This window comes from Rhinolophus hipposideros, assembly GCF_964194185.1.
Source record: "Rhinolophus hipposideros genome assembly, chromosome: 7".
NCBI lineage: Eukaryota > Metazoa > Chordata > Mammalia > Chiroptera > Rhinolophidae > Rhinolophus > Rhinolophus hipposideros.
Genome location: NC_138053.1, coordinates 94,322,255 through 94,332,892, shown reverse-complemented (window position 1 = coordinate 94,332,892; position 10,638 = coordinate 94,322,255). Strand labels below are relative to the sequence as shown.

The 10,638-nt window shown below is 50.8% G+C and overlaps 1 protein-coding gene across 1 annotated transcript in view; it reads right to left on the bottom strand.

Annotated features, from left to right (window-relative positions):
- Positions 1-4,222: 4,222 nt before the first annotated feature.
- Positions 4,223-10,638, bottom strand: part of DAP (death associated protein) — a 48,786-nt gene continuing 42,370 nt past the window's right edge. Inside the window, exons 3-4 of the mRNA XM_081052987.1 lie at positions 7,404-7,446; positions 4,223-6,084 (exon numbers count right to left, since the gene is read on the bottom strand). Of these exons, the coding sequence (XP_080909113.1) occupies positions 5,971-6,084; positions 7,404-7,446 (157 nt within the window). The 3' untranslated portion in view covers positions 4,223-5,970. The remainder of the gene's footprint in view (positions 6,085-7,403; positions 7,447-10,638) is intronic.

Genomic DNA, 10,638 nt, shown 5'->3' with positions numbered 1-10,638 from the left:
CTCCTCTGCGAAGAACCTCCATGGCTGAGATGTCCCTCCTGATTCTCATTCACCACACACAGGTGTGGGGCCCATTCCGCGTCTCTGCTCCTCCTACCATACTTGGTGTAGGCTTTTCTTTATATCCCTAGCTACAAAACTTTTGTTCAGCTAGACATCAAATGGTCTCCAGGTGGATTGTTCTATAATTTAGTCGTAATTTTAATGTGTTCACAGAAAGAAGCAGGCACAGTGTTTATCTACTCTGCCATCTTGTATCTAGGATAACTTTCTTTGGGATCCTTTTGATATGCCAAGAGCCTCTATGAAGACAGTTAAATAACTCCACCTATTAAGTTGAAAACAATCAGCAGTAAGGCAGGGAAAAGAACTTTAGCTGTGAAACCCAAACAATAAACATGAGAGACTTCATTAATTGTTTTAACTGGTGTGATGGGCTTAGCACCATCTTAGGGCTGTTAAATATCTATGACGTGACATTACCTGTAATTTGAATGGGTTTTCTTATGCATTGTGGAAATCTGATTTATGGTCACTCCACTGTTTCTTAGGTTTTACTTTTACGGTTGTTTTGTGGGGAGGATTATTGTTCTGTCTAGAGATCCTTTCTACTCCCAAGTCTCCTTCTTATGCCCAGTTTACACTTGTCTGAGAGGTGGCACTTGTCAGGGTGTGGGTTTCTCATACTGGTCCCATTAGCGGGCAGTTGGATGCGCACCCACATTGCTCTGCTTTCCAGTTTGTAGATACATTGAGAAGGTCCTGGAACCACAAACACTTTACCAGCCTTTCTGGGTCTGGTATGACACAAGATCTGATGTTTGTTAATTTTGGTGACCAGAATTAGGATGAGTCTTAACCTAACTGAAAGTGGGGCTCATTTATATGGAATGACTTCTATAGTCACACAGGACTCCCCCAGTTACTGACAGCACCCTGAAATAGTGCTTTTTGAAAGTGACTGAACCAGATTATCTTCTCGCGAACTGACGTGCAGAGGCAGGGGCACCACTTGCGCCGAAGGCAGAGAATGTTATGATAAAGCATGTGACTTGGGCAAACTTGCTCCGTCTCATGTCCTGAAATGATTTTTATATCCCCTGTGATGTAATCGAGTTGTACAAGTTGCAGCTACAAGCACAGCTAATGCATTGGGCATTGTCAGTGTCTGAGGGATACAAAGGGTGTCAGCACCCCAAGTCTGAAATAGCTAGTGTGGGGTGATGGGGAAGCCCCAGGGGTTTAAGAAATGGCTGCATTCCAAAGAATTCACAGCTAGGCTTTTGCTCCTCCTTCTGTGATGGAAACAAGGATGTGTGCAGGGGCTGTGTGGGGGTGGGGTGAGGTTGTTGTGCTAGGAGACAGCGCTGCAAGGTGAGCTGATGCCGCTAGCCCGAAGTGCTTTATACACAGGTGTCATTCCCCTCTACCTCTTGCTTAGCTGCTCGCTCTGCAGAGATGCTCATTTTCCTCTTATGCTTCTCGTTTGGCCGTGTGGACTGATAACTCTGAGGTTAATAAGCTTGAGACACACACGGTCCATTTTGGAAAACAGGCTGCAATCGTTGTGAAAGAGGTTTCTAGACCTGAGAACATTTAAGTAGCTGAGCCAAAAGTCTGTGTTTGTCCTGCCCATCTGGGTGAGCGTGCTGGGGCGGCTGCGGAGGGACCTTCATCTCCGCCCTTCTTTGTTTCGGTGGCTGAGAAAACTGATGCTGCAGAACCATTGCACTCTCCCTGAAGGGAAAGGCTTGCTGTATCAAAAATGTCCATTGCAGCCAGGAGGAAATCTGCATTGTAGCAATTTGCTATTATCTGCTCCAAGGACTGAAAGGCAGACAGAGTTTGAACTCCTTTAGCTGCTTCTACTTGAGCGTCCCTGTCACTAAAACACACATTTCTTTTCAAGATTTCAGCATGAGCTGAACTTGCCTTTGTTTAGTTGCATTATTAATGAGTCATGGACTTCCAGAACAGGACTACTAAGGTTTTTCAGCCTCGGCACTGCTGACAGTTTTGTATGGATACTTATTTGTGGTGGGGACTGTCCTGTGAATTGTAAGATATTTAACAGCACCTCTGGCCCTTGTTACACACTGGCATCCCACCCCAAGCCCCTGGAGTCACAACCAAAGATGTCCCCAGACATTGCCAAATGTCCTCTGCGGGTAACATTGCCCCAGGTGGAAACCACTGCCCTCGAGATAATGGAGATTTATATTAGAACGCTAAGCACATTGCATGTTCTCAAACCATCTCTATTTAAAGAAGCACACAAGTGGGTTTCTGGCAGTTTGCACAGAAACCGAGCCTTTGTGCCACCAAATGTTGGACTCTCCCTTTTAGGTGACCTTTGGCAGCACAGAATAACAATGCTGAAACGTCATCAGAAAGCTCATCTGGGGCTTCTGCGCAGAGTTCCAAATCCTGCAGATTCTATCAGTTCATTACATTAGATCATCTTGGGTCTTTTCCAGGTGAAAAACTGGATGTTTTTGAAAGCATAGCAGTTGGATTCATAATAATTAGGATTAAAGGGGAAGATGAGAAAAAATTTATTTTCTCGTCATGAATGCGCTTAATTGAATTTTAGAAAGTCTGTCTGAAAGAGCCTGTTAAATGTTAGACAAGAGTGTTGTGAGATGTGCCTGTGGTCAAAGTTAAACCAGATCCCAGATGCTTTGAGGGTCTCAAGAAAAATGAGCTGCAATGAACCTATGTTATGTGCCAGCTTGGCTGGGCCACGGGGCCCAGATATCTGGTCACGCATTACTCTGATGTTTCTGTGAGGGTGTTCTGGGTGGGAATGAATATTTAAATCAGCGGACTTTGAGTGAAGTATAGTAACCTTCATAATGTGAGTGGGCCTTGTCAAATCAGTTGATGACCTTAATAGAACAAAGACTGACCTCCCCTGACCCCTTGCCAAGCAAAAAGGGAATTCTGCCAGCAGATGCCTTTGAATTTGAACTGCAACACTGGCTCTTCTCTAGGTTTCTAGTCTGCTGGCCCACCCTGTAGATTTTGGACTTGCCAATCTTCAATAATCACGTGAGCTAGTCCTTTAAAACAAATACCGATCTATCATCTATCTTCATTAGCTACCTACCTACCTACCCGCCCACACCCTACTGGTTCTGTTTCTGGAGAACTCTGCCTAACACAACTATTGAGGACATTGCAAGTACTCGAAGTTTCCTGGATAACCACCCCCACCACCCACTCACCCCCCGTTTTTCGGGAGCATATGGCTACATCTGCCTCCTGGGAGGGTTATGCAATGGCTGGTTTTTGCTTTGTCTTGTACTGCAGAGGCCAGCAGGCTGCCAAGGATGCCTGGGGAAGTTTCCTTGGGTTTGTAAGGTGAAGAATTGAACCAGCATGCAGCTGTGGAGTCAGAAAAAGCTGCAGAACACCAGCTAGAGCACCACAGGCCGCCAAGGCAGGGGGCCGATGTTTTAAAATTAATTACAAACCTACTGGGTCTGCCAGTGTCTCCCCTGCCCCCCAGGCCCTCCCCCTGGCCCTGCAATTTCTTGGGGAGCCTGAGCGCGATGTCTCACGGTGTCTCCACAACGGGTCCTCATTCAGGCTGCAGAACTCACCAAGGGCTCCCGCCGCACACGCGGGCTCACCTGCGTCCACACCTAGCTCCTGAAAGAACCAGGACCAGCGACGGGGAGCATTGTTCCGTTTTGGGTGTGTGCTTGTGTGCCTGGGAGTCAGCATTTGAGATCGTAACACACCCCTGGTCCTCCCCTGACCAATGGGGCACTGGGTAAGAAAAGCTCCAATCTGTGATGATGCCGGATCTCGGGGCTGAAGGCTTGAGACTATTCTCGGATCCTACTCATCTGGCGTACAGGAGGCCTTTGGGGAAAGGCAAACGTCTTGTCAGAGTGGCTTGGCCCCCCCCCCCCACTCCAGGGTTCATGACTAATGATTCCTTCTCAAGTCTGTCCCCAAGGGCCCACCTACAGAGTTAGCTGCGAGGCCCTGGTAAGACGTTTTCATCACTTGCCTTATGCTTTTCCATTTTAGGACATTTCAAGGTACGATGACTACACTTGAGGTGCCAGGTGTCCCATAGTTTGACTCTGTCTGGGAAACAATTTGTGCAAATACCCGTCATGTATGTGCGTTCCCATTTTTACTGAAACCATCTGGCAACCCTTGTAACATGTAAAAGAAAAATCTCTAAAATAGAAGAAAAAACAAACCACGAGAAGAAATACAGGGTCTTTATTACAATCCCTATTAACTTTGAAGTTAACAATTGATAAACTCATTCAGGGAAAAATTTTGCTTTCAGTGACCTAGAGCCCACAAGTACGTGCCAGATGCTGCTAAAGGTACCTGAGAAATGCACCTTGGGAAACAGCCTGGCCGTCGCTGCAAAGCCCAGAAGGATCGCTGATGTGTCTTACTTCCTGTGTGCAGTGGCTCACAGGCCTGACCTGGCACTGTCTGCTCTCGGGATCCCTTCTGAGACGCAGGCTCCAAAGGCCAGCCTCAGTTTACACCAACATCCTAGTGATTAAGACACACACCTGATGTGACGAGGCAGGGCCTGGAGGACTCGGTCCCGGCTTTTGAAATGGGGTGGGAAACCTAACACTGCCCTCATAATGGGAAGTGCAGAGCTTCTCCCTTAGGGACGGGTGAGAGGGGGGGTCTGCCTACGTATGTGTCACTGTGACTGGTCAGCAGCTGTGGAGTTGATCAGGGCGTCAGAGGGGCTGGGGGGTGCACCGGTCACAGCACCACTGCCAGCCTGCAGCAAACACCACTGCTGGTGACGGGCAGTCACTGCGCCCTCTCCAAAGCATCTGCTCTGCAGGAGGTTAACTACTGAGGAAAGGAGCCCCCTGGCTTTTCAGAAAGCTGGGCATCTACAGCTGTGAGCCAGAGAGGCGTCCAGGCCAGCTCTGGGCAGGAAACGGGTACAGAAAGTGGGGTAACCCCACCTGCCCAGGCAAATGTGCATGCGGGCAGGAGCTCTGGACAGCTGGACTGACTGACAAACAGGTTTTAACTCAAATGGAATGTGGTGTTCCTACGTTTCCCTGGAAACACAAAACGCAGGTTTTCATCTGGTCTATCTATGCAGCCAACGCTCTTGCTGTAGCATTCCAGAATTCGCTGTGTGCCTGCTCCTTTCCCTGGTCGGTGAGCACTCCCAGAACTCACCAACGGCTCTAGAGCTGAGCACTGAACAAGGCAGGTTTGCCTGGCTCTCCTGGGTGGGACCCGTCTGGATGTGGCGGCAGCGCGGACGTGGGACCCACCCTGAGCTCTCATTCCAGACGTACTCCTTTGGGCAAACTGCCTACATTCTAACTTTGTAGCACGATGACCCCTGGAGTAAAAGAGCCATTTTAAAGATGCGAGCTTCTCTTCCACTGTCTGGGGAGTGCCTGGTGCCGCCCTGCATGGCGATCCCTCGTCACAGGGAGAGACACTCAGTGTTGCTGTCGTCTGGCTCTCCCTGCTCTGCCTTCTAGAACACTCCCCCGCAGTTACTACCCTCATTCCTCATGCTCCCTCAGGTGGTAAGACTTTACTATCCTTGCACTAAAAATTATGAAATTATCGAGCTGTCCCCCTAATCTTAATCTAATCCACCCCCCCAAATTTGTGCCCTATTGGTTTTAAGACCACAGGCAGGGACGTTAGGCAATTGCTGAGACAAAACTACAGCTAAACTCTGAACAACTTCATTTTATTCAGGGCTGGCAGGTCCTCCCAGTGGCGCAGGGGGCCTCACACACCAACCAGGTCTCCTGGAAGCACGGCTTGGGGTCTATTTCTAGTTTCTGACACGGAAATGTAAGGCAAAGGAGGCGCTTGCTTTGCCTTAGATTTCCCAATGGAGCAGCGTTTTGAAGAAAACGCAGCTGTCTTTGCTGGGGAAATACCAAATATTGGGGAACCGAGGCATGGCTGGGGAGGGCGCTGGGTCCTCGCCGGTCACTTGCGAGGCTGCTGGATATTCTGGGTCCTCGGGGAAGAGTGCTTGTCCATGGACGCGTGGGGCTTCTGGTGAGCCACCTGGGCGGCCGCCGGTGGGAAGTCTTTGTCACCCTGTCAGAAGACATAGAACAGCTGGGGTCATGCAGGAGCAGGGCCACGACCCCATGCCCACCGCGTCCCTGCAGGTCAGGTGATGGCATGAGGACCTGTGGGCAGGCAGAAGCCTGTCCTGGGGCAGCGTGGGTCCTGAAACTCTCTGGGGAGAGGAAGGAGCACTGAGACCCACGCACTACCTAGAAGTGCTGTCTCTGCCCCTACCCCACGAGGGCAGGTCACCGTACGGCTTACCGGGAGCTAGGTTGGGTGGCTTTCTTCTGCCAGAACAGTTCTTGTAGTCTTTTGAACTGGGGGCAAGACAGACCCAAACCCAGGCTCTTAAATTCAGCTTTGCCACCACAGCTGTGAGTGGGGGCACCAGCTGGGAAGGAAACCCAGGGCAGGGCTGAAAAGCGTGAGACAGTGCCTGACAACCTGCCAGGCCTCGGAGAAGGTCCCGATCTGTTTCTCAGGGAGGCACAGCCTTCCTGTGCCACGGTGCTCACGTGACGGGGCCTGGGCCAAGGCGCTCCGGCTGAGCCGACGGCCACGGTTGACATTTAATTTTCTCACATGTAGTAGATTTCCCACCCGTCTGTCCCAGTCTCTGGACGGCTGTGGTGAGCTGTCTCTGGCAATGGCGCTTTCTTCCTACATCACATGCTAAGTGCTCAGGTGTGCTGACAGCCAAGGAACCATGGATGGCATCAGTGTGCCATCCCCAATGAAAGTTTGCTGGTGGGAGGTCTGTGGTTATAACCAAATCCTGGGTCTCACCAGAAGAGGGGGCTTTTGAAACGTAAAGGCGTGACTAAATCCCATGAGTTTAGTCCAGGACTCAGCAAACACTTTCTGCAGTGTGTCAGACAGTGACTATGTCAGGCTCTGCGGGTCACACTCTCTGCCTCAACTATCTGACTTGGCCACTGTAGCATGAATGCTGTCTGACAGTGTTATGACTGGGCCATGAAAACTTTATCCGTGGGCAATGAAATATGAATTGCATACAATTTCCGTATGTCACGACATAGAATTTGTATTTTGATTTTTTTCAACCGTTTAAAAAAGGTAAAAATATTCTCAGCTCACAGGCCACCCAGAAACACTTGGCCCGTGGGTAGTTTGCGGAACCCTGGATGAGGCTCAAGAGAAGGGCACACGTGAGGGAAGACAGGCGGCAGCCCGCTCACGCTGCGCGCTGCGTGGTCAGTTCCTACGTCCCTCACTATGCGCTCCATGGACACGAGACGACGAAGCGCCCCTGGCCCTGGGCTAGGAGAGTGGGGTTTCACAAAGACAGAAGGAACCAGGAGGTCACACGCGAAGGCTCTTACCCGGGCGATGACGCCGGAGATGAACACGGTCGGCTTAGGCGGACTGCAAGGCAAGGAAAGGCGGGTTAGAAGAAAACTCACAGAGCGCGACGTGGCAGGGACCCCACGGTGGACGAGGCTGGTTCCAGGGAGGGTAAGAAGCAATGAGGGGAGGGAGAGGAAGCAGGACTCAAAACTCTTCCTGTGTGTTATTTCATCACAATGACCGCCTGGCAGGGGGTTCAGGACACATTAGGGGTCCACCTCCTCCTGAGGTGGTTCAGACAAAGAGCCAGAGGAAAAGACTGCAGCCAACAGCCCCGAGCTGCTGAAAAGCACTTTCTTTTTGCTTTTTAGTTCATCCTCTGAATGTAACTATGGGCCAACTTATAGTTACGGTTTCAGGAAATTATGGACACAGGAGCTGCCTGAAGCCAGAAAACAGGATCACACTGGAGAACCCGGGGACTCCAGCTAAGGAGCTGCCCGTCCTGCAATGGGTCCCCTCCCAGGCCGGGGGTCCCCTCCGGCTCGCGGCTTCCAGCAAAGATCCTGGCTCCCACAGGGACTCAAGTAGTAAAGCTGTCAGGTCCCGGTGAAGCTACTGTCATTTTTTAACATCTTAAATCATAGCTGCCTACACCACCACCGACACTGAGGGGCCAGACTACAGGACCAGCGTAAGGTACGTGCAGTGTTGAGAAGCTGACAAACCAAAACATAGGCACCGCGAGCACGCTGGCTGTTCTCCTAGACTTTCCAGCTACGGAGAGGCAGACACTCGTTTTCTCATCAAATTCGTTTTTTTGTACAAAGAGAGTCAGATTGTTTTGTAATCTTCCTTCTGCACGTAGGATACGGTGAGCGTACTTCCATGTTATTGTATGCTCTTCTAGGCATTTTAACAATGGCTGCACGTGTCGCAGTTTTAAAACATCAGCACAGCTTCAGGGAGCATTCAGGTGTGCACACCCCCGGAATGGCTCGAGCAGAGGTCAGGAGACCCGGGAGCTACAGGTGACCACAAGGCGAGTCCAGGGGGGGGAGTGCGACGGGGGCAGCGGGAGGAGGTGGACAGTTTTGTTTCAGGATCGTCTTGCTGGGCAGACAGGGCGGATCCAGTCTGAGCTGCCCGCCTGCCTCCCATCAGCGCTGCTGCGGGGCCCTTGGAAGAAAAAGCCTTGTCTTAGCTGTGTGTCACTGCAGGCAAAGCCCGCATGTTCTGAAAGTTCAGTTGACATCCGAGTTGAGCACAAACACCTGGAAGTCCCCCAAGTAATTTCTGTTGCTCCATGAGCGGAAGAAACTTCAGTCTTACTCAGCAGCACAAACGTGCCCCCGAGCCTGGTATCACTCAGCAGCTCTCAGTGTGTGGTGAACAGACTTGGAGTTTTCCCGTTTTATGATGTGGCCACAGGATCAACAGCCAGCCAGAGATGAGTCGGCTCAGCACAGGTGTCACCCCTGCGTGCGCTTGGATTTGCCTGAAGCCCAGCATATCCTGTAGTGACTGCCCCACGCCACCCCCGGGCTTGGCCGGGCGCTCACGGCCACGGGTTAGGAACCGCGTTCTGGATTCTAACACTTTATAAATGTCTGAAGTAGCGATGGTTTGGTTCTGATAACTAATCATGCAGCATCACCTCCAATAAGGCCCGGCGTCTTTATGTGCCATGAGCTTGCGATTGCTTCCAGCATTTCCATTTTGCATTGGTTTCCTAACCCAAGTCAAGGCCCTGCAGGCAGAAACAGAGACACTGCCTCTATTCCCCCACTCCCCACCAAGAACCTGATGAGAAAGTCACCTACAAGGAGTGAATCTAGTCCGAATAAACACACAATAGAGGAGATTAGCTTCTCCGCCGCACTGAGCCCCAAAAGACGGCCCAGGAAGCTCGGGTCATCATATATCTGTATATACACATGTAGATATAAAATATGTATCCCTCCCCCAGATACACATATAATGTTCTGTGTATTGTTGAAAAGCAGACAAGCAAAAAAAAGTTACAATCATTTCTAATTCTGTGTTCTCTGCGTAGAAAACACACACACACTTCTCACAGAACCGGACTATAGAAGAACTGTAATGGAATCAGTAGGTTATGCTCCCAGGAGGCGGCGTGTCTGGCTCCTGGGAGAACAGGTGGCCGGCAGCAGGCACAGCGCCAGCTACAACGGCCACCCCAAGGGGCAGCTCCCAGCACCTGTCCCTGTGTGTGTGGAGGAGGGGCCTCCAGACCTCAGCCCTGTCCTGGGGTCCCACACTTCCACTGATGGCCTCTGCGTCACAGGTGACCCTTCGCATTCTGGCCCTGGGCGTCGCCTACATTCAACACGAGGAGGGTGGGTTCTAGATCTTGACTCGAGTGCGTTTGGGAAGCGCGTGTGTGGATGGTTATGGTAAGAGGTCACAGTGGCCTTGCTCCAACCCTGACATCAGGAAATGCAGCTAGGAGTTGCAGCCTTGCTTCTGCGTCCGTGGCTCAGCAGGTACGACTGTTATTCTCCTGGCGCCCACTTTAGCGTCTCTTTCCAACGAGCTTCTCAAGGAGACTGACAGCATGACTGCTGAATGGCCGTGGGGACTCTGGGGGCTAAAGGAAATCCCTCCCCCGCCCAGTCCCAGCTCAGTCCTTCAGAGGGTCAGGGTCGGGGGGCAGAACCCAAGGGCCCACACGGAGCATGAAGACACCTCTAAGGAGAAAGCCTACAGACCAAGCACATCTGAGGGGCGGTTCTTGCTCTAGGATAGCACTTTTTTTTTGTAAGAACACCAAAGAATTGTGCTGTACTTGCAAAGTCTTATCTAGGTTGCAGAGGAGACTCCGGCCTGCGTTAGCTCGGGTACACGACCCCTACAGACAGAGAGCAAGCTCTCCCCTCCCTTCCAAGTTTGCTTCAAAACCCCAGCTAGCTCAGCAACTAAGTTTTCAAAGATTTTTTTTTTACCTTTTAAGCTATTTTTAATTGTACAATTCAGTGCCATTAAGTACATTCCCTAAGTTATATAACCATCAGCACTAACCATTTCCAGAACTTGTACATCATCCTCAACAGAAACTCTGTGCCTAGTAAACAACTCCAGGCCCTGCCCCTAAACCCGGTGACTGCTGTTCTGCCTTCTGTCGTAAGAACTGCACCACTCCAGGACCTCAGACGTGTGGAATCGTCCGATATTTGTCCTTCTGTGTCTGGCTTATTTCACTGAGCATAAAGCCTTCCAGGTTCATCCATGTTATAGCGTGTGTCAGAA